This window comes from Chiloscyllium punctatum, chromosome 44 (genome assembly GCF_047496795.1).
Source record: "Chiloscyllium punctatum isolate Juve2018m chromosome 44, sChiPun1.3, whole genome shotgun sequence".
Taxonomy (NCBI): Eukaryota; Metazoa; Chordata; class Chondrichthyes; order Orectolobiformes; family Hemiscylliidae; genus Chiloscyllium; species Chiloscyllium punctatum.
Window position 1 is genome coordinate 59,810,455 of NC_092782.1, and position 23,055 is coordinate 59,833,509.

Below are 23,055 nucleotides of genomic sequence, written 5' to 3' on the forward strand. Positions count from 1 at the left end.
AACTGAGTGTGGCAATAAGGAGCCCTAGCAAAACTGGAATATATGGGTATTGGGGCAAACTCTCCAGTGGTTAGAGTCATATGTGACACATAGGAAAATGGTCATGATTGGTCAACTCCAGGGCATCTCTGTAGGAGATCCTCAAGGTATTGTCCTAGACCCAACCATCTTTAACCGATTCATCAATGACCTTCCCTCCATCATAAGGGCAGGCGTGGGGATAATTGCAGATGATTGCACCATGTTCAGCACCATTCATGACTCCTCAGATACTGAAGTAGTCTATGTTCAAATACAACAAGATCTAGACAATATTCATGCTTGGGCTAAACAAATGGCAAATAAAAAATAACATTTGCCCTACACAGATTTCCAGGCTATGACCATCACCAGTAAGAGATTATTTAACCACTATCCCTTGACATTCAGTGGTGTTACCATTACCAAACTCCCCCACACAATAAATGTCCTGGGGGTTACCACTGACCAGAAATTCAACGGGGCTCGTCACATAAACACAGTGGATGCAAGAGCAGATCAAAGGCTGGGAATACTGCGATGTGTAACTCCCCTTACTCCCCACTTGCTTGGATGAATGCAGCTCTAACAACATTTAAGAAGCTTTACACCTTCCAGGACAAAGCAGCCTGTTTAATTGACACCATATTCACAAGCATCCACTCCCTCCACCACTGATCTTCAATAGCAGCATTGTGTACCATTTACAGGATGCACTGCAGAAATTCATCAAAGATCCTCAGACAGCACCTTCCAAACCCACAATTACTTCCATCTAGAAGGACAAGAGCAGCAGGTATATGGGAACACCACCACCTTCAAGTGCCCCTTTCAGCCACTCACCTCCTTACCTGGAAATATATCGCTGTTCTTTCAATGTCACTGGGTCAACCTACAACAGGTGGACTGCAGCGGATCAAGAAGGCAGCTAACCATACTGGCCAGCAAATGATGCCAACATCCCACACATTAATTTTTAAAAAGTCAAACGTTAACAGGAATATTTACTACAAATAAATACTGATACATTTCTTACAGTTGTCACTTAAATTATACTCACCGAAGGTGAAAAAAAGCAGTGGGTAAATCGACAGGGATAACTACCATGCCTTTCCAAAAAAAGAAGTCATTTCTTTTTCTAAACTTGTTTAAATATTAACGGCAAGACCAACACTTTTCGAATAATGCGTCATTATACTTAAGAGAAGGGTCGAAGGATATTTGGAGACAGTGTGCAAAATTATGTGGGATCTAGATAAAGTAGATGGAAAAAACAACTCTATTGACAAAAGGCTTAAGGACCAGGGGACCGTGATTTGGTAAAAATCTGAAGATGATACATGGCAATGAGTGATTGTCTTCTGGAATATGCTCCCTTGTGACTTTCAAAGGGAATTGGATAAGCACCCATGGGAAGTAAACAGGGAAAGAATTGGATTGTGGGGCGAGCATAATTTTTCTTCCAGAGAACCAGCATAGATTTGACAAGTTAAGTGGACAATTTCTGTCATGTCAGCATTCTATACTTCTAAAGCCACGCCACCTACTTCCCATCTCTGCTCCTTTAAAGCCCATGCCTGACCAAGCTTTGAGTCATTCCCCTGTTAATATATCCTGCTTTTGCTAAATCTTTATCTGGCTATTCTTTAGTGAAGCAATTTGGAATGTTTTCCTATGTTCAAAGTTATTGAAAATTGTTAAATAGTTTGCTGAAATCTTTGGTGATCATTTTCCATCCATGTAAACTGCTTCTTCTGTTAGGAAAACCTAAGAGCCAGAGTAGTCAGGGCATGATATTTCAATCAACCTGTTGAGACTTGTTACAAGACATCATGGGCCAGGTGAGACCTTTGGAGTTAAAGTTGAATATGTTGGGAAGATTTTGTAGTGTCATCATCTGACTTGAACTGTACACTTAAACTAGAAGTGCTCACTGCTAACTTAAAGGACAAAAAGGCAAGCATTCCAAGAAAAAAAAGCAAATTCTAAACAGATATTAATGCCTGCTTCATCTAGGTCCTAAATTTTAAATTGATTAAGATTGCTAAAACGTTTATTTCCCTCTAAAGGGTAACAGCATTTTCCTGCTAATCAATGACTTGCTTTGTGACTAGATGACTAAGATGACATTATGACTAAGTATTACAGCATATTATTTCCAGATTGGGTTGACCTTTTCATTTTAAGATCATCATGGATAAATGAGCACCAATTTGTATTCACTCACACTGTTTGATATATGACTTTAGTGATGTGGTTTGAACACTCCATCGAGGTAGAAATAGACTGTAAGCCAATATCCCAACAATAGATAAAAGCAAATTACTGCGGGTGCTGGAATCTGAAATCAAAAGAGAAAATGCTGGAAAATCTCAGCAGGTCTGGCAGCATCTGTAAGGAGAGAAAAGAGCTGACATTTCGAGTCTAACTGACCCTTTGTCAAAGCTAAAAAAAAAGGGAGAAGAAAAGAGCAGTACTACTTCAGGGTAGGCATTCCTGGAAGAGAGGTGGCAGTGGGTTAAACACTGTGGATGCTGTAAAGCAAAAACAGAAACAGAAATTGCTGGAAAAGCTCAGCAGGTCTGGCAGCATCTGTGCAGAGAAATCAAAGTTAATTTTCTCCACAAGTGCTGCCAGACCTGCTGAGATTTTCCAGCAATTTCTGTTTTTGTTTAGAATCTGAAGCTCCAGTTTCCCTTAATTAGATGATCTGGATAGATGTGCGACCTTTAAGTTGTTCATGTACATTTCTCATTTTACAGTGTCATTCTTCCACTGCCACAGAATGTAATCGATTATTTACTGGATGATGGGACGCTGGTGATTTCTGGAAGGTAATATCAAGCTATGTGTGTTTGATCACATGCTTTTCTTTGTGTAGTGGATGCTGCAGTACAGTAGAAAAGACATGCCAAATTGTGGCATTTGTCACAGTCTTATTAGCTATTTGATTAGAAATTGTTATTACTAATCCATCTGAATGCAATTGCTAGATTATATTTTTTGTGATGAAACTGCATTTACTTGTTAATTAGTATGATCAATTGGCTTCATCCCATGGAAAACTTGAATAAAGTTCAGTAATTCAAAATATAATCATTACAAGATATGCACAACTTAGTTTTCAACTTCACAAGGGAATAATGTTCTTCAGTTTGAAATCATGAACTTAATATGATTGCAAAATGAAAAATTCTAGTCAGTTTTGTACTAAAATTATTAACAGGAAGTTTCATTTTCAAAATACTTACCATTGGGAATTGCATTATTTGCACGTTTAAATAATGCCTCCATTACTCTAGCCCAGAACATACAAGTCAAACATAAAAAGGAGATAACACCAGGTTACGGTCCGATGGGTTTATATGGAAGTATTAGCTTTCGAAGTGCTGCTTCTTCATCAGTGAGCTGTGAAGGAGCAGCACTCCAAAAGCTAGTATATCCAAATACACCGGTTGGACTGTAGCCTGGTGTTGTGTGATTTTTAAAATCATCTTCTACCCCAGTCCAACACCGGCACCTCCACATCATTAAAAAAAAGGAGACACATCTACATTCTGCTGACTGCTTGTGGGCAGTAAGGAGCAAAACAATGTCTCAAGTTTAAAGATTTCAATTCAGAAAGTATTTTTGAATCATTTTGTTTTAATTTAATTGCATTTTAGTTGGTTAGGTGAGTGTTTGCAGCCAGTGATTAATTTCTTGTTTTGTGAAATATTCAGATGAATCACAAACTTTTTTGGTAGGTCATTGTCTTTCTGATGCTGATAATGGTGTAATTTGCTGCAGATGGTTGCTGCAGTTTACAGTGTGCCACTGATGAAATAAAAATCACAATCATACAAACACTGCTGTTGGTCTGTTTTAACTGTTCAGGGCCATCCTGAATAGTTACGTATTTCTTCATTCCACCAATTTTCAACGCTCTTTGAGCCCAGGTTTCTGAGTTTTGATTTATAAAAGCTTGTTTCCAATTATTTCAGAAATGAAGCCCCAAGTTGTTCACGTGTAGGTGATGACAGTGATGAAGAACAGGATGTGCAGGCCAGTATTGTCTATTGTTTATTGTATTAATGAAATATTTGTATACTTTTCCATATTAGACATAAATTTACATTAATGATCTCTTACAGTAGTTTCTGATATGAGAGTGATTGCGAGGTAACCTTTTGTGTTCCTTTCATGTAGTGGTCAGATGATGAGAATGTGACAACTCTTACGGTAAGCGATAGATTTACGTGTCTGTGGATGTGATATTTGTGTTGAATATAATTAGTCTGTTGGCTGAATATAAATTTTAACTAATCAGAACATTTTGGAATTATAGCTTTATTTGCTGTACTTAATTTTAGTAATCACCCTCTCCTACCCAGGAGACACCAAGGTCTGCATTGTATACTTTTCAGTTACAATTTTCTGTTCTTTAGTTTGTCAAATTTGTCAAATAGCTGTGTTAACTATTATATTGTACTTCAACCTATTTTTAAAATTGAGACCTTTACTGAATTGGAGCAATTCATTGGTTTTAATTTAGAAGTACTTTTGTTTTGTTAACACTTGAATTTATTTGTTTTTAAAATGCAGGCTCCAGAATTCCCAGATTTTGCAGCAAAAGTGCAGGAGGCTATAAACTCTCTCGGAGGCAGTGTGTTTCCAAAGCTTAACTGGAGTTCTCCAAGGGTAAGAAATCTGAGGAAGATCTTGCACTTGAAAATGTTTGTTGTCAGCATTTTTAAAACCTGCCTCACTGGCTGGACTCAAGGAAAACTCTGATAAATGAAAAGCGAGTTTATATTGGGTTGGAATCTCTGCTTATTGTACAGATGGGGGTATGATTGTATCAGACAATGTTACTCTATTGTAAAATCTATTCTTTGATAAATGGATTATTTAAGTAATAAAGCAAACTCTGTATTTGCTTGCACGTTTCCTCACCAATCGATTGTGTTTCTTATAGATGCAAAATAATTGCAATTCTTATAATTCTGTCACCCTAGTCAGGCTACATCTGTCAGTGTTAGAGAGGAGCAACCAATTAAGTCTTGGCTGGCTTCACCAATCTTTAACAAAATATTATGGTATATTACCCAAAGGGAAAGGCACCTTACTTTTAAGTTGGTTGAAGTCTAATTTAAAAATTAGGACAGCCAACAGAAACATTTGGAATTTGAGAAAATAAAGCTGGGCCAGGGAACTTGTGATTACTCCTGTCACTGCATTAGCATTTTTGGTTTTGTTTTGGCTTTCTTGTGTGAATTGGATCAGCACAAAAGTAGTTGGTGGTGATGAGTGATATGGTGTGTCATGCAATGTTAGAAAATGCTTGAAAAGTCTCAGCTGGTCAGGCAGCATCCATGGAGGAGGAAACAGAGTTAACATTTTAGCTTTCATCAGAACATTTTAAAAATGTTAAGAGATGTAATCAGTTTAGAGCTTGTCTGGGAATGTGAGAAAGAAGAGAACAAAAGTGGAAGGTTTGGTTGAAAGGTGCAGACACACTTGAGTTAGGTAGATTAGCCATGGTAAATATGGGGTAATGGGGATAGGGTTGGTCTTGGGAGGATTAGTGCAGACATGATGGGCCAAACAGCCTCTATCTGCACTGTCGGGATTCTATAATTCTACAATGGGCTGAATGACCTCTTTCTTTTCTGTACCTGTTTTATGGCTCTGTGATGGGAACATTATAAGTAGAAAAATAAAGGTGGGTCTAGAGGAGGGTTTTTAAAAGATCCTTTCATGCGATCTGGCATTACTTGCTGAATGTAAATGGCTAGAGCAAAATGTACACATGGTAGGTGTCCAACAAAATAAATTGGATCCAATTGGGGTGGCACGGTGGTTTAGTGATTAGCACTGCTGCCTCACAGCACCAGGGACCCAGGTTCAATTCCAGCCTTGGGCGACTGTCTGTGTGGAGTTTGCACATTCTCCCCGTGTCTGCATGGGTTTCCTCCGGGTACTCTGGTTTTCCCCCCATATTGCAAAGACGTGCAGGCCAGGTGAGTTGGCCGTGCTAAATTGTCCATAGTTGTTAGGAGCATTAGTCAGAGGGGGGTGGGTTACTCTTCGGAGGGTCGGTGTGGACTTGTTAAGTCGAAGGGCCTGTTTCCACACTGTAGGGAATCTAATCTAATCTAAACATTTAATAGTGTTCAACTCAATGCTGCCTCCTGATAGGATGTAAAATGTATCATCAAAGAATAAGATGACCGATTTTTGTAATAAAAAAAAATGCATCCAGTCTGATGATTCAGAGGCAGGGTAATTTGATTCATTAAATCACTTATGTCCTTTAATTGGGTGACATGAAAGTTTAGCAGAACTTTAAGTCATCTTGCATGAACTTAATTGAGATTTTTTCTCAAACTAACTCAGCAGCTGGCCACGTTTTCTCCTCTGTCCACTTTTGTGAAGATTCATTGTGTATGATTCCACAGTGTTTGTGTCACTAGCCTTATGCTGTGGTTTGTTGATATAGCTCTTTCAGCAGTCGTGTTGACAAATCAGTGGACACGAGGCAAATCAAAATTTGAGGTGAACCTGATGCTATCTTCACCCATATCCCAATTCATGAGTTAGCAATCAGTGTGAACAATGACTAGGGGTATTGATATGAATTGTCATGTGTCAAAAGAAAAGCAATAGATACCGGTCAATTAATAATTTAAAATCTGAAATCTATAGATTTTACTAGGAGGCATGTAAAAAGATGTAGAACGAAGGCAGAAGGATTGAGCTGAAGTAAAGATCAGCCATGATATCACTAAATAACAGAACTAGCTCAAAGGTCTGAATCCATGCCCAAGTTATGCCATCATAACAAAACACAGCACTAACCAAGAATCTAATCTTGGCATTTCTAGTGTATATGTTCTCAGAAGCTCTCTGCTTCTACTGCTTGAGCATAATAACTTGATGGTTTGTTTTACAATAAAATGTTAGAGAAGGTTTGTCCTAGCTGGAGAATTTAAACAGGCAGTCTTTTCAATCTTACATGAAACATATATGGCTAGATCGTTTTGGGTTGTTAATTCTGAATGCATAAAGTCCTTCAATATTCTATTTCCTCAAGTTTTTTATTATTTGATTTTTAACGTATTTTGTCCAATGCATAACTATGACTCTCAGCTTCTACAGACAGGTATCATCTATCGAGGGTGACTAAGAGGTTAGTTTGTGTATTGGTATTTTGTCTGGATATTTCATATTAGGTAATTAACAGCTATCAAAAGAATTCTCACATTTGTTTGAAATGAGTTTTGCTTAAAGATAATGCAAGGATCTTCAGAATAACACTATGGTCTACTATGTTTTTCCTTTGTCTTTTCTCTGTCTACCCTAGGATGCTCAATGGATTGCAATGAACAGCTCACTCAAGTGCAATAATCTTAGTGACATCTTCCTGCTTTTGAAAAGTTCAGACTTTGTCACTCATGATTTAACTCAGCCGTATGTACTTGAATTGTTAATACACAAAGCTTCGGAGTTTTTTATAATGTTTGATTGTACCAGTCAAGTATTGCACTTTCTTTTCAGGCTGATTTTGTTTTCCCCCTTGTCTCCTTTACTTCATGCATTCTGATACTTCATCTGAGCCACAGTTTTTTATATTGAACTGTATATTATAAGGTGACTTGAATGCAGAAGCGTCACAATGAAGCCTGATTTATCACTCATTTGTGTTGACAGGCTGAGCTGTTAACTCAGCAGAGGTCAAAAAACGTGACAGATTTTATATTGATATCAATCATTGAGAAATACTAACTCTTTTGTTTTATATATGCATGGAATGTAAGCAACACTGACCATCATCGTCCATCTCTAATTGCATTTGAGAGATTGCTAGTGAAACATTTTCTTGAACATAGCAAGAAGGCATAATAGACCATTTCAGAAGACAGTTTCGACCCATCCCCTTTGCAAGGGTCTGGAATCACATGTGGGGCAGACCAGGTTAGGACATCAGATTTCCTTCCCTAAAGAACGTTAATTTCCAGTGGTTCCATGGATATCATTTTGATGCAAATTTTGGTTTCTAGATTTAATCAATTATGTGAATTTAAGTTTCCACGCGGACCTGATGGTATTTGATCTCATATCTCTGAGTCATTAATCCAACCTTTGAAATGACTAGCCCAGTAATGCAACAGCTATGACACCTGTGGGATTCTACTTCAGTGAGTTCAGTCTGAATAGGAATGGTAAAATAATGCTTTTTTTTTTTAAATAAAAAAAAATCTTGATATGGAGCTGTTCAAGGTTGTTTTGCCTTCACTGTTCATCCTTCCATAAAGCTTTCCATTTAGCTGAGAAAGTTGCTGCTATTCAAGTCACTTGTTTATTTCACTATTTTGAACCCTGCTGATATTTTAAGACACAAAATTATTTGGAAGCAAAAATAATACTGTGACATCCTGCCAAAGAAAATCTTCTGAAATCATTGCTATTATCAAGTAGCACTGACTGTAAACAAAGTTCAATCCAAGTTACTTTTTAAATCATTCATGTTTATGGGCAGGTCAGAGCAATAAGAGTATTTCAGGAGATAGTCTATCAGCAAATAAATTACACACTATGGTCACCTCTCAGAATAATAGCTGTAAGCATGTGATTTTTGTTCAAACTGCTTATTGTCCAGATAATTTCTTAAGTTTATCAGAAATCTGTTGACTGATTCTTTCCATCCAGATTTCTTCACTGTACTGATGACTCACCAGATCCTAAAGTAGATCCTCAAGTAAGTCCGTTTCCAGCTTCAAATCTCCTGGGTTCCATGCATAAATGTGTGGGTCATTATGATGCATGTAGCTAGCAAACATCAGGTTTCTTATTCTATTTTTTATCGTGTTATGACTCTATATTTGAAAATTATATTGTTGGCCTGAATTTTGCTGTTAAAATTATTGGTGCTCATGGTTATTAAACAGTAAATAGGATAGCAATTCCTGATACACTCTCAGTGTGGATATTAAGGACTTGTACGTGATTCCCAGCTTTTGTACTCGATACCTCTAATTATTCCGAGTGCCTTGGGATGAAGAATCTTTTGCTAACGACTCTGTCAATATGTCCCACCATCTAATCCATAAAAGTTGTGTCAGCCTGAATGCATAATTACTGCATTTTCCTTCCTGCCAATGTCTCATACTTTTAGGTATCACAGACGTTTTGTTACATATGACAATGTGTTGATCTTTAATTGGCTAATTGGTTGTATAAGCTACAAATTCAACTTTTACACCAGTTCAAGTGGATTTTTAAGATAATTAAAATTGATTAAAATTCATGCAGAATGGGAATTAAATTGGAATTTGTCACGTGAACTCAAGTATCGGAATACATGAATACAGTGAAAAGTGTACAAAGTCACCATTCTCCATCTTGGTTACAAAACCAGAATTTAAAAAAAAACAAAAAAAGAATTAAAAGTTAAGAAGATGTCAGAAGTTCAAATTTTTCTCCACTGGATTTAATTAAATGTGTTGGAATTATTGATCGACCTACTAATTGGAATCAGGGCTCTAGGCCTTCTGGAGTATATATAGAACGTAGAATGTTACAGCGCAGTACAGCCCTTCGGCCCTCATTGTTGTGAAAATAATCTATGCCCATCTAATCTACACCGTTGCATTAGCATTCATGTGTATGTCCACTGCCCATTTAAATGCCCTTTACGTTGGCGAGTCTACTACTGTTGCAGGCAGACTGTTCCACGCCCCAGTACTCTCTGAGCAAAGAAATTACCCCTAATATCGGCCCTAAATCTATCACCCCTCAATTTAAAGTTATGTCTCTTCGTGTTAGCCTTCATCATCTGAGGAAAAAGGCTCTCACTGTCCACCCTATCTAACTCTCTGATTATCTTATACATCTCGATTAAGTTATCTCTCAACCTTGTTCTCACCAACAAAAACAGCCTCAGTTCCTCATCCTTTCCTCGTAAGACCTTCCTTCCATGACAACCCCCCCCCTCCCACTCCACCAAGGACATGCAGGTCCTCGGACTCCTCCATCGCCAGACCATAGCAACACGACGGCTGGAGGAAGAGCGCCTCATCTTCCGCTTAGGAACCCTCCAACCACAAGGGATGAACTCAGATTTCTCCAGTTTCCTCATTTCCCCTCCCCCCACCTTGTCTCAGTCCCAACCCTCGAACTCAGCATCGCCTTCCTAACCTGCAATCTTCTTCATGACCTCTCCCCCCGACCCCCAATCCGGCCTATCACCCTCACCTTGACCTCCTTCCACCTATCGCATTTCCAACATCCCTCTCCCAAGTCCCTCCTCCCTACCTTTTATCTTAGCCTGCTGGACACACTTTCCTCATTCCTGAAGAAGGGCTCATGCCCGAAATATCGATTCTCCTGCTCCTTGGATGCTGCCTGACCTGCTGCGCTTTTCCAGCAACACATTTTCAGCTCTGATCTCCAGCATCTGCAGTCCTCACTTTCTCCTTCCTTCCATACCAGGCAACATCCTAGTTAATCTCCTCTGAACTCTTTCCTAAGTTTCCACATCCTTCCTATAATGCGGTGACCAAAACTGCACGCAGTACCACAGGTGCAGCCTTACCAGTGTCTTGTACAGCTGAAGCATGATCTCGTGGCTCCGAAACTCAATCCCCCTATCAATACACGCCAACGCACGTATGCCTTCTTAACAACCCGTATCAACCTGGTGAGTGGCAAATTTCAGTGATTTATGCGCCAGGACACTGAGATCTCTCTGTTCATCTACACTACCAAGAATTTTACCATTAGCCCAGTAATCTGCATTCCTGTTATTTCTTTTGAAATGAACTACCTCACACTTTTCTGCATTAAACTCCATTTGCCACTTCTCAGTCCAGCTTTACATTTTATTTGTGTCCCTTTGTAACCCACAGCATCCTGCGGCACCAGCCACAACTCTGCTTACCTTAGTGTCATCTGCAAATTACTAACCCATCCTTTTATGCCCACCTCCAGATCATTTATAAAAATGACAAACAGAAGTGGCTCCAAAACAGATGCTTGTAGCACACCAATAGTAACTGATGTCCAGGATAAACATTTTCCATCAGCCACTACTCTGTCTTCTTTCAGCTAACTAATTTCTGACGCAAACCGCTAAATCACCTTCAATCCCGAAACTCCTTATCTTGTGCAATAGCCTACTGTTTGGAACCTTTTCAAACGCCATGCTGAATGCATATACACCACATCAACCGCTTTACCTTCATCCACTTGTTTGTCGCCTTCTGGAAGACCTCAATAAGGCTAGTGAAGCATGACCCACCCTTCACAAAACCATGTTGACTATCCCTAATCAAATTGTGCCTTTCCAGATTATTATAATTCCTATCTCATAACTTTTTCCAACATCTTATCCACAACCGAAGTAAGACTCACTGGTCTATAATTACCAGGATTGTCCCGACTCCCTTTCTTAAACAAGGGAACTACATTGATCTTCTCCAGTCTCCTGGCACTACTCCTGTCGACAGTGGAGACATAAAGATCAAAGCCAAAGGCTCTGCAATCTCTTCCCTGGCTTCCCAGCGAATCCAAGGATAAATCCCACCCAGCCCTGGGGTCATATTTATTTTCAGATCTTCTAAAATTGCTAAAACCTCCTCTTTGTCAGCCTCAATGCCATCTAATCTGGTAGCCTGTATCTCATTACTCTAACTAACAATTCCTATTTCCAATGTGAATACTGACAAAAAGTATTCGTTAAGCACTTCCCTATGTTCTCAGATTTTACACACAGCTTTCCACTACTAACCGTGATTGGCTCTAATCTTACTCTGGTCATTCCTTTATTCCTGATATGCCTATAGAAGGCCTTAGGGTTTCCCTTGTTCCAATTTGCCAACAACTTCTCATGTCCCCCTCTCCAGGCTCATTTTAGCTCTCTCTTTCAATTTTTTTCTGGATAACTTATAACTCTCCAGCCCCCTAACTGAGCCTTCACGTTTCATCCTCACATAAACCTTCTTCTTCCTATTGACAAGAGTTTCAACTTCTTTAATAAACCATGGCTCCCTGTCTCGACAACTACCTACCTGCCCAATAGATATATACTTATCAAGGACTCACATTAGCTGTTCCTTGAATGAGCTCCACATTTCAAGTGTGTCCATCCCCTGCCGTTTCCTTCCCCATCCTATGCATCCTAAATCTTGCCTAATTGCATCATAATTGCTTTTCCCCTGTTATACCTCTTTCCCTACGTTATATATCCTTGCCCAATGCTATTGTAAATGTAACCAAATTATGGTCACTATCACCAAAGTGCTCTCCTACCTCCAAATCTAATACCTGGCTGGGTTCATTCTCCAGTACCAAATCCAATATGGCCTTGCCCCTTGTTGGCCTGTCTACATACTGTGTCAGAAAACCCTCTTGCACACAATGGACAAAAACCGACCCATCTAAACTACTTGAACTATAGTATTCCCAGTCAATATTGGGGAAGTTAAAGTCTTCCATAACAACTATCCTGTTACTCTCGCTCCTATTGAGAATCATCTTTGCTATCCTTTCCTCGACATCCCTGGAACAATTCAGAGACCTATAGAAAATTCCCAACAGGGTGACCTCTCCTTTCCTGTTTCTAACCTCAGCCCAACGTGGATGAGTCCTCAACTGTTCTCTAGGCTGCTGTAATACTATTCTTGATTACCAATGCCAGCCCTCCCTTTTTTTTTAAACCGTCATCTCATTCTTGCTGAAACATCTAAATCCCCAAATCTGCAACAACCATTTCTGTCCCTCTAGCCATATCTCTGAAATGGCCGCAATATCGAAATCCCAGGTACCAACCCAGTACCAATATAGATGCTCAAAATCAAACAAAGTTTATTTTTTGAGTTGGGTAGTTATGCAGTAAATTTGCTGTCAGTTGTTTAGTGCATTAGTTTGGTTAGTATCCATTATTTGATGCTCTACCATAAAAGCCATTGTCATTGTCCATCTATCGTCTTGTGTATGATTTTTCTGGAAGGACATGACAAGTAGTGTTCTTTTAATAATGTTACTAAATTGACGCAACTCAGATCAAGATTTCTTTTCAGCTTGTTCTCAGGAAATGGTGTGAATTAATTCCTGGAGGGGAGTTCAGATGCTTTGTCAAGGAAAATAAACTGATAGGTATTGTAACAAAAAAAAATCAATTTCAACTATTTTAGTTAAAGATGTTTGCCAAAACAGACTTCAGTTTACTGGCTTTGTTTCTGCCAGGGATTGCACAAAGAGACCACACGCAGTACTATGATCATGTCTGTAACCAAGCAGCTAATATTCTTGGTTCGATACTGGATTTCTTCAGAATTCAAATACAGTACAAATTTTTGGATGAAGATTGTAAGTATACTTCATTTTTTAAAAATAAATTCCCAGTTGATTATAACAATTTGCCTAAACTGACACAAGATAGTCTACCAGCTGAATTTATTTTTGGAATCATTTAGTCCAAGATTGTTTCCTCTGCCACCATCTACATTTTAAATGCTTCATACATTCTTACAGACCCAGAGTAAGTTTTACATATGATGTTGTTCCTATTCTCTCACACATGCTGTCTAAGAAGCAACAGCCATGCTAGATCTGTACCAATAAGATTGCAACTATTATTCATGCAGTGTAATCACTGAAATTCTAATGCATACTAACTAAACTTTCCAAGTTATTGAACAGCAATTTCTGTATCCAAGTTGTATTTAACTCCTTTACAATGTGTAGAACTTCAGAATACTTAATGAAAAAATGCATTTTGAAATGCAAGAATAAAAATGTCTTTCTCTTGTGATTTCATCTGAATTTTTGTTGAACCAATCCATTCTTCCTGTTATATGATTCCCATCTAATAACTGGAAATTGTAAGAAATATTATTCGTTGTAATTTTTTTAAAATGTGAACTCTAGGATGTAGCCCATCAGGGCCCAGAGATTTATCAGTTTTTAGAACTTTCAGCTTTTCTAGCACCTTCTCTTTTATAATGGCCACCATACTCACCTCTGCCCCCTGACTCTCCTTAATAGTTTGGATATTACTCATGTCTTCCACTGTGAAGGCTGATGCAAAGTACTTATTGAGTTTTGAGCTATTTCCTTATCTCCCAGCACTAGCTTTCCAGCATCAATTTGGAGCGGCCCAACGTCTACTTTTGCCTCTGGTTTGTTTCTTATGTATTGAAAAATGTTTTCTATCATTTCTAATATTACTGGCTAGCGTACCTTCATATTTGATCCCCTCCTTCCTTATTTCTCTCTTTGTTATCCTCTGTTTGTTTTTGTAGCCTTCCCAATCTTCTGATTTCCCTGTGCTCTTGGCCACTTTATAGGCTCTCTCTTTGTCTTTGATACATTTCCTGAGTTCCTGAGTCAGCCATGGCTATCTAATCACCCTCTCCCCCCCCCCCCCCCCCCCACCCCACCCAGGTAATCTTTCTTTTCTTTGGGATGAACCTCTGTGCTGTGTCCTCAATTACACCCAGAACCTCCTGCCATTGTTGCTGTTCTGTCCTCCCCGCTAGGCTCTGCTTCCAGTCGATTTTTGTCAGTTCCTCTCTCATGCCCCCTGTAATTACCTTTATTTAACTGTAACACGATTACATCCGATTTTGCCTTCTCGCTTTCAAACTGCAGACTGAACTCTACCATATTATGACCATTGCCTCCTAAGTGTTCCCTTACTTTAAGATATTTTATAAAGTCTGGCTCATTACATAGCACTAAGTCCCGAATAGCCTGCTCCCTTATGGGCGCCATCACAAGTGATCCAAAAAGCCATCCTGTAAGCATCCCATGAATTCCCTTTCTTTGGATCCAATGGCATTGTTAATCATCCAGTCCATTTGCATACTGAAGTGCTCCATGATCACCGTAACCTTACCTTTCTGACATGCCCTATCTATTTCCCGGTACATCTTGCACCCCTGGTCCTGACCACTGCGAGGAGGTCTGTACATAACTCCCATTATGGTTTTGTTTTGTCTTTGTGGTTCTTCAACTCCACATCATCTGACCCTATGTCATTTAGTGCCACAGATCTCTCTCTCTCTCTCTCACTCACTCACTCACTCACTCACTCACTCACTCACTCACTCACTCACTCACTCTCTCTCACACTCTCTCTCACACTCACACACACACACACACACATACACCCCTGTCTTTTTGATAAGTTGTAAATCCTTGGATGTTTAACTGCCGGTCCTGAACCCCCTGCAACCACGTCTCGGTGGTGCCTACCACATCATAATCATTCACGATGATTTGTGCCGTTAATTCATCTACTTTGTTACAAGACTCTAATTACTACAAGCATTCAGGTATAGTGCCTAAATGCTAACTTTCTTGTCATTACGAGAGATATTGGAATTCATAAGATATCCCTAAGTTTTCCTTCCTATTTGCTGCATTCCTCGTCTGCCTCGAGCTTAAACCCACCTGCTGCTTATCTTTCCATTTAACTCCATATTCCCTGTAACTTTTGTTTTCCCTTCCCCCGACTCAGAAGATTAAAGCCCTAGCGACCACCCTATTTATCCTTTTCACTAGAACACTGGTTCCAGATCAGTTTAGGTGGACACCATCCCATCGGTGCAGATCCCCCCAGTTCCAGAACGGATGCCAGTGCTACATGAAATGAAATCCCTCTTTCCCACACTAATCCCTTAGCCACATGTTAACTTCCCTAACTGACTTATCCCTCTTCCAATTGGCATGTGGCTCAGGCAGTAATCCAGAGATCGTGAACCTTGAGGACCTGTCCTTCCATTTCCTTCCTAGTGCTTGATAGTCACCAAACAAGTCCTCCACCCTAGCTTTGCTTATGTTGTTAGTTTCAACGTGGACCACAACAACTGGATCCTCTTCCTCCTCTTCCTGCTCCAATACCCTTTCAAGCCGGTCAGAGATATCCTGCACCCTGGCAGGACGACTGGATGATTTCACATTCTGCCCATTATATTCCATCGACCACTTTCTCACCCAATTACCTTGACCCATCTGAATTCCTTTCATCCTCATAACTTTCTTTCCTATCTAACTTTGTAGCACCAGCTAACCTGGATACATTGCACATGTCCCATCATGCAGGTCATTGATGTCAGTTGTAAATAGCTGAGGCCTAACGCCAATGCTGATTGACTTCTCTCATTACAGCCTGACAACCCAAACATTTACCCGTTCATCCCCACTTTAGGCATCCTAATATATTATGACAAATCCCACAAGCACTAATTGTGTTTAACATCATATTCTGTGATAGAATGTTATTGAAATAATGTTATTGAGCACTATTTTGAAAATCCAAATATCGGGCACTACATCGACTAGTTCACCTTGCGTAACTTATTAAATACATCCCCAAACATCTCTAAGAATTCTCAAATGTGATTTGCCTTTCACGAGTCAATGTTGACTCTGCTCAATTAATCATGATTTTCTAGCAATCTTGTTGTAATTTCCTATTAATGGATAATAAATGTCAAGTTAACTTTGTTCTCTTGCTCCTTCTTGAATTGTGGGGTTGCATTTGCAAACATTCAATCCACAGGGGCGTTCTAGAATCTAAGGATTTATTATGATTCTGCCAAAGTCAGTATTAGATACTGACCAGTGTGGTAGTTCACTGTCACCTTCAAAAAGGTAGTTAGGGATGGGCAACAAATACTGGCCTTGCCAGCACTCGATGGCACTCCTTCCCAGGAGTCAGGAATGTCATCTTTAAGTGTGGCTACTTTAAAGGCTAAGAGATATTTGAACTACAGCGTGCAAACCGAATTCTATCCCCTTTTGAACATCATGCAGGATGTCCTTATTAGCTTTAGTTGAACAGCTAAATGGGGAGTAGATCGGAAAGCACACAGGCAGAAACAGTTGTAATTTTTCTGCAGTGCAAACTGAGGAGCTGGGAGTTGCAAAGTTGAGTTACTACAGGATGAGAGAGTATAGCTACTGTTTGACTAGTGTACATCGGCAGCTCATTGAAGTATTCTGTAAGAGTGAAGTATTCCACCACAATATTTGATGTCAATGCCTCTCCATGCTGGAAAATAGCCTCAATATGTTTGTCTCGCATGCTGCATTCTTACAATAGTATTTTTGGGTGTTACTTGTGCATTAGAAAGCTTATCCATGACTTCTCTTTTCCGTTTACAGTTGTATTTGATGTATACAGAGACAGCCAGGTATGTAAACTCATCTGAAATAGCACCAGTAATATTTTAATTGTTCTCAGTGTTGAAAATAACATGCCTGCGATAACAAGATTTTGCCTCTTTTTCTGATTCCCTTCTCAAAATCTGAACAAATGCTTAAAAACTATTTGCAAACATTTGCTCTCGCTCTCTCTTTTTCCCTCACCCACAACCACCATCACCATCCAATGTTGTTTCAATGCTTATTTTTGAAGGAGAAGAGGTTTGTTGGAGAAAGACAAAGTGAGTTGATGAGAATCATAGAGACTAAGAGTCTCCGGGGCTTCGGAAGGGGAATAGTGCAATATCCAATCTTGGGATAAGAAGGCAATCTTGGGGATGCACTACTGAATAGTAAAGTATCTCTAGCACAGAGGAAGTTGGAGGAAAGATCTCAAGGGTTGAGCAATGCAGAGTGGGCATGTCTTTATTTAAATTAAACAAAGAAGTGTGGATGCTGGAGATCTGAAACAGAAACTATGGCAATACCGGCAACATCTGTGGGAAGAAAGCAGTTAATACTTTAACTCTGGTGACTCTTCATCAGAACTGATAGCAGCTAGGAAAAATGGTATTGGGTAGATGGAAATGGAGGCCAGTGAGAGATTAAGTAAAGGGTTAAGTAAACGAAGAGAGTATGGATAGCAGTCCAGGACAGAAGAAGAGATGAATCAATTATAATCGGAGTTAAGAATAGGAGAGATGGGTGAGCTGTATTGAAAGCAAGAGTTGAGTGTGTGGTGCTGGAAAAGCACAGCAGGCCAGGCAGCATCTGAGGAGCAGGAGAATCGACATTTCGGGTATAAGCCTTCCTGAAGAAGGGTTTATGCCCGAAACATTGACTGTCCTGCTCCTCGGATGCTGCCTGACGTGCTGTGCTTTTCCAGCACCACACTCATGACTCAGATCTCCAGTATCTGCAGTCCTCACTTTCTCCCTATATTGAAAGCAACCCATATAATGTGTCAATAGGCCTGGGAATAGGTTAGATTAGATTAGATTCCCTACAAATTGGAAACGGGCCCTTCAGCCCACAAGGCCATACTGACCCTCGGAAGAGCAACTCACCCATACCCATTCCCCTACCCTATATTTACCCTTGACTTGGCAATTTAGCATGGCCAATTCACCTAACCTGCACATCTTGGATTGTGGGAGGAAACCCACACAGACACAAGGAAAATGTGCAAACTCCACACAGACAGTCGCCCAAGGTGGCGCTGTGAGGCAGCAGTGCTAACCACTGAGCCACTGTAACTTTGCTAAAAAGCCACCTATGTTATATTAGGACCGAGCATGGCATGGATTTAAAAAAATTGAACGGATGGAATCAGCTCTAAAGTTATTGAATTCACTGTTGGGTCCTCGAGGCTGCAGGATCCCTTAGCAGAAAATGCGATTTTGTTCTTTGAGCTTGCCATGGTTCTTGGAGAAACAAATCATGCTGGAACTTGTCAATTGGCTGCATTCCAGTTATGCTAGGGCAGCTTAACTGGAAAGGTGATTATTTTAGGATTTAATGTGCAACATGTTTTCTTGTGTTGATTTACTCTATTTCCCATTCACCTCCCTCTCCCACTCCTGAATGTTATAGAGGGTCATTTCCCCTGGTAGCATCATCCAAGTTACTGTGTTTCTTAGACGAAATCAGAGCAGTGAGTTTCAGCATGCTGTTGTATTGTGAAGGGCATTCCAATGCATTATCTAACAGGGACCACAGGATTGCAAATAGAGCAGAAATTCTAGCTGGTTTCCACACCACCCCTCAGCAAACCGGCAGGTCATGTTAGTGCAGCCAAATTCTGCTCTGCCCAAAATCAGGCTGGGAATTGAACCTGGGACTTCCTGGTTTATAGAAATTGATATGTTTATGCACTAGAGAATTGGAAAATCTCCACCTGCCATTAATTAACATTGCCCAGAGCCTCTGAGATGATATAGAGTCAATTCAAGCAGTCTGTTCCCAAGACTGCAGTCAGTCACCAGAAAATGCATATTGAGAGGCATCAGTTGACTAAATGCCCATTAAATTCCAGCTACCAAATAAAGCAGCTAAAAATGAGTGATTGATTCTTGCAACTGATGGGTTCCTCTTGCTTCGTAAAATACTATCTGCTCCTCAATGTTCAAACATTTTAATCTCTGCAAAAATGTTGACCCCCATTGCTGACACAGCTAGAGATTAGATGTTCCTAAATTCTGCTGCCTAAAACTTTCTTAATCCCAACTGGAAGAAGATGTTCTCTACTGAAGGACTATTCACATTTCAGTGTTAATGGATCACATGGATATAGACTATAGTTTCCAGAGGGCCAATAAAAACTTAAAATGATGTTTGTAGAATCCCTACAGTGTGGAAACAGGCAATTTGGCCCAGCAAGTCCACACCAACCCTCTGAAGAATAACCGACTCAGACCCATTCGTCTACCCTATTACTCTACGTTTACCCCTGACTAATGCACCTAACCTACACATCCCTGACCACTATGGGCAATTTAGCATGGCCAATTCACCTTAAACTGCACATCTTTGGACGGTGGGAGGAAACCCACGCAGATTCTGGGAGAATGTGCAAACTCCACACAGACAGTCGTCTGAGGTTGGAATCGAACCTGGATCCCTGGCGCTTTGAGGCAGCAGCATGAACCATTGAGCCACTGTGCTGCCCTTGTTGGCATATCAAGTTGCCGATTCTAGCTGACCATTTGAACAACAATATAGTATCAATATCCACAAAAATTTTTAAACCCCTCAAATCCATTAAATTCCAACAAGAAACTATCATCACATAATTATGAAGAGACTGTTAACTATTAAAAGTAAATTTGAATTCCCAGTGACCAATAAAGAATCATGGCAAGGTTTCTCATTCAAGGAGTTTTACCGTAGCAAACACAATAAAAGCAACATCGCCTACCTACTTAAGCACCCTGCACAGCAAATTACACAAAAGATATCCCCTTAATTTCCTAACACAAGCAACAGTCCCACACAGCATTGATGCAATGCACTACAACTTGAAGATTTGTTGTTGCTCCCAACTTCCAACAGTACGCTTCTCCCTGTTTTGCCGAGTCATTATGTTGTCTGTCAAAAATCGTTTTCCTCAGTCTTTTGAGAATCTCCAAATTGACTTCAGGCAGCACAATCACTCCAGTGGCTTCCTCTTCCAGCCCAGCCAGAGTGAATTTTCCAGAATCCTTAAATTTCTACAGATTCCATCTCTTGAATATAAAGCACATTCCCACCTGCATTATACCTGGTGGCTCACAAATAATAGTCTCCTCCTCAGGTGTTTTCAACAGCTGCTGTTTCAGTTTTTTCCTCTCTCTCTGTCCTCCTTTCTTTCTCTGAGACTTCCTGTCTCTCGCTGTCTTTCCAGGGTGTCAGAATCGGTAAATGTGAGAAATGTGTAAGTCTACCCACAGTGCTTCCTTTCTTTGTCCCCATATGAAAGCTGGCATTTGGGGTTCAGTCAGACTCAAATTGGGCCCCCAATCCCATGTTAACTGCACTACATGAGATTATTGCCAGGTAGAACTATAGAAGGTCACATGCTCCATTTTATCTTGAATTAAAAGAAGACCACTTAAAACGTAATTACTTTATCAACACTAATGTCTAACAATATGGACATTTATCATTGAGTTGGTAGAGTTTTAAAGACAATATTGTACGTATTCAGGATTACGGCACTCTAGAGTTGTTGACTCACTGTGGATGCCTGAATTTCATGGCAGTTCTCAAACTAACTTGTGTGGTAGTTTAGTTTGGTCCTGTGCGAAAGTGAGGACTGCAGATGCTGGAGATCAGAGTCGAGATTAGCACAGCAGGTCAGGCAGCATACGAGGAGCAGGAAACTCGATGTTCCAGGCTGTGTTCACATTCTCCAATGAAGATCTGCCATAGCAATATAGAAACTAGGTGCAGTTCTAGGCCATTTGGCCCTCTGAGCCTGCTGTACCATTCAGTAGGATCATGTGGCTAATCCTCTATCTCGAGGCCATATTCCTGCTTTCTCTCCATAACCCTTGATTTCTTAAGCTGCTTTTTTCTGGAATAAAGTTTCAGCTATGATAGGATAGTTTATTCATTTGCTTTGCTATTAATTTATGCTTCTTTTCAACTGTTATCTCAAAAGTTTGTTTTTTCAATTATTTTCTCAAAGGTAATTTTTGTCATTGTGTAGCTAACATTTCAAAACGTTTTCCACATCTATTTCACAGGGCAAGGTGTGGCTTATAGATTTTAATCCTTTTGGAGAAGTGACTGACTCCTTGCTGTTCAGCTGGGAAGAGCTGACATCTGGACAGACCATCAGTAAAGGAGACCTTAAGGATCCGGTAAGAGTTTTGAGTGATTTAGTGGGATGTATTCACTGATTAGTGTATTTTTGTGGAACTCTCCTTTACTAACAACTGATCAATGTAGTTGTACCTCTTTGTTCCTTAGCTTGAACCAAATAACCTAGCACTTACTTCACTTGGTCTTTTAATTTCTCCTGCCTTCCACCCTCCCATTCCCTTTTGTTCTTTTTCCCTGTCCTGTCCCTTTGCCTGTCTTTGTGTCTGTGCTTAAAATCTGTTACCTCTCTTGTCTTTTCCCATTCTGTTGAAAGGTCATTAACATGAAACTTTAACTCTGTTTCTCTCTTACAGATATAACTGAGTAGTTCAAATATTTTCTGTCATTATTTCAGATTTCAAGCATTTGCACTACTTTGTTTTTATACTTTTCCAAGCCAACTTGCTACTTAGTTTTTGTCTAATGCGCATTTCTTTTCGAAGCTGAAAGAGGTGTTAAATCTAGTAGATGTAAAGTATCCTACTGCACAATCTTGGAAGAGCAGTGGAGTTATTCCCATTGTCCTCAACAATATTTATTCCTTAATCAAATCACTATAATGATCATCATACTGCTGCTTGAGGGAGGTTTCTGTTTGCAAATTGCTGTCATGTTTGCTGCATTACTTCTGCAACTAGGCTTCTAAAAGATTTCATTGGCTTTAGGATACCCTGTTGTCATGAAAGTCTTCCCTTTCACACCAAGCTGAGCTTCCGGACTCCATTACCAAGGCAACCTACTTCTGCATCTGCACCATTCACTTATCTGTGCCTTTGCTTCATCTTGTTTGCTACTACAACCTATTTATATGTGCCTTTGCTACCTCTAGACTCAACCATTTCAATGCTGTTCTCAGTAGCCTCACACCTTGCACTTTCTGTAAGCTTCAACACATCCAAAACTCCACCACCTGCCCAGAAATGCTTTGTTTTTTTTTGAAAATTGTCTCCTTTTATTTTAAATTCCTCCATTGCCTTACTCATACCAATCTCTGTAACTTCCTCCAAATCTACAACCTTCAGATCCCTGGGTCTTCCCAGTTATGAATTTTGTTTTTGTCACATTGGTAGTTGTGCCTTCTGCTTCCTAAACTCTATAGTTTCCTCTAAATTGCTTTTAATTGCACCATATATCCACAATGTCTTTGACCAAGATTTTGATCATTTTTTCAAAAAACACTTAATGGCTCAGTATCAAGGTTTTTCATTTGCTTATGTTCCTGAGAAGTGCCTTAGGCCTATTTTGTAATGTTAAATACAAGTTCCTGTTTTGTTTTCTATGTCCAGGATAACAGTAAATGGAGAATTGCAGGTTTTTGCCTCAGCAAGTGCCCAAAATGGCAGTGCGACCAAGTCAACATGGTGTGTGACTGGGAGGGGGACCTTGAAGTGCTGGTGTCCCCAACACTTCACAACGCTTTTCAATCTTCATTAGAGCTGTCCTGAGGGCAATCAATTCTCATCTGTTTAGAAAGTGAAGGCAATTCATTTGGCCAATTAA

The 23,055-nt window shown here is 39.8% G+C and overlaps 1 protein-coding gene across 1 annotated transcript in view; it reads left to right on the forward strand.

The window, feature by feature from the left end:
- Positions 1–23,055, forward strand: part of cdc123 (cell division cycle 123 homolog (S. cerevisiae)) — a 35,648-nt gene that overhangs the window by 6,825 nt on the left and 5,768 nt on the right. The window contains exons 2-11 of the mRNA XM_072563032.1: positions 2,781–2,852; positions 4,002–4,062; positions 4,207–4,239; positions 4,603–4,698; positions 7,364–7,470; positions 8,710–8,758; positions 13,080–13,155; positions 13,246–13,368; positions 17,173–17,201; positions 21,438–21,554. Of these exons, the coding sequence (XP_072419133.1) occupies positions 2,781–2,852; positions 4,002–4,062; positions 4,207–4,239; positions 4,603–4,698; positions 7,364–7,470; positions 8,710–8,758; positions 13,080–13,155; positions 13,246–13,368; positions 17,173–17,201; positions 21,438–21,554 (763 nt within the window). The remainder of the gene's footprint in view (positions 1–2,780; positions 2,853–4,001; positions 4,063–4,206; positions 4,240–4,602; positions 4,699–7,363; positions 7,471–8,709; positions 8,759–13,079; positions 13,156–13,245; positions 13,369–17,172; positions 17,202–21,437; positions 21,555–23,055) is intronic.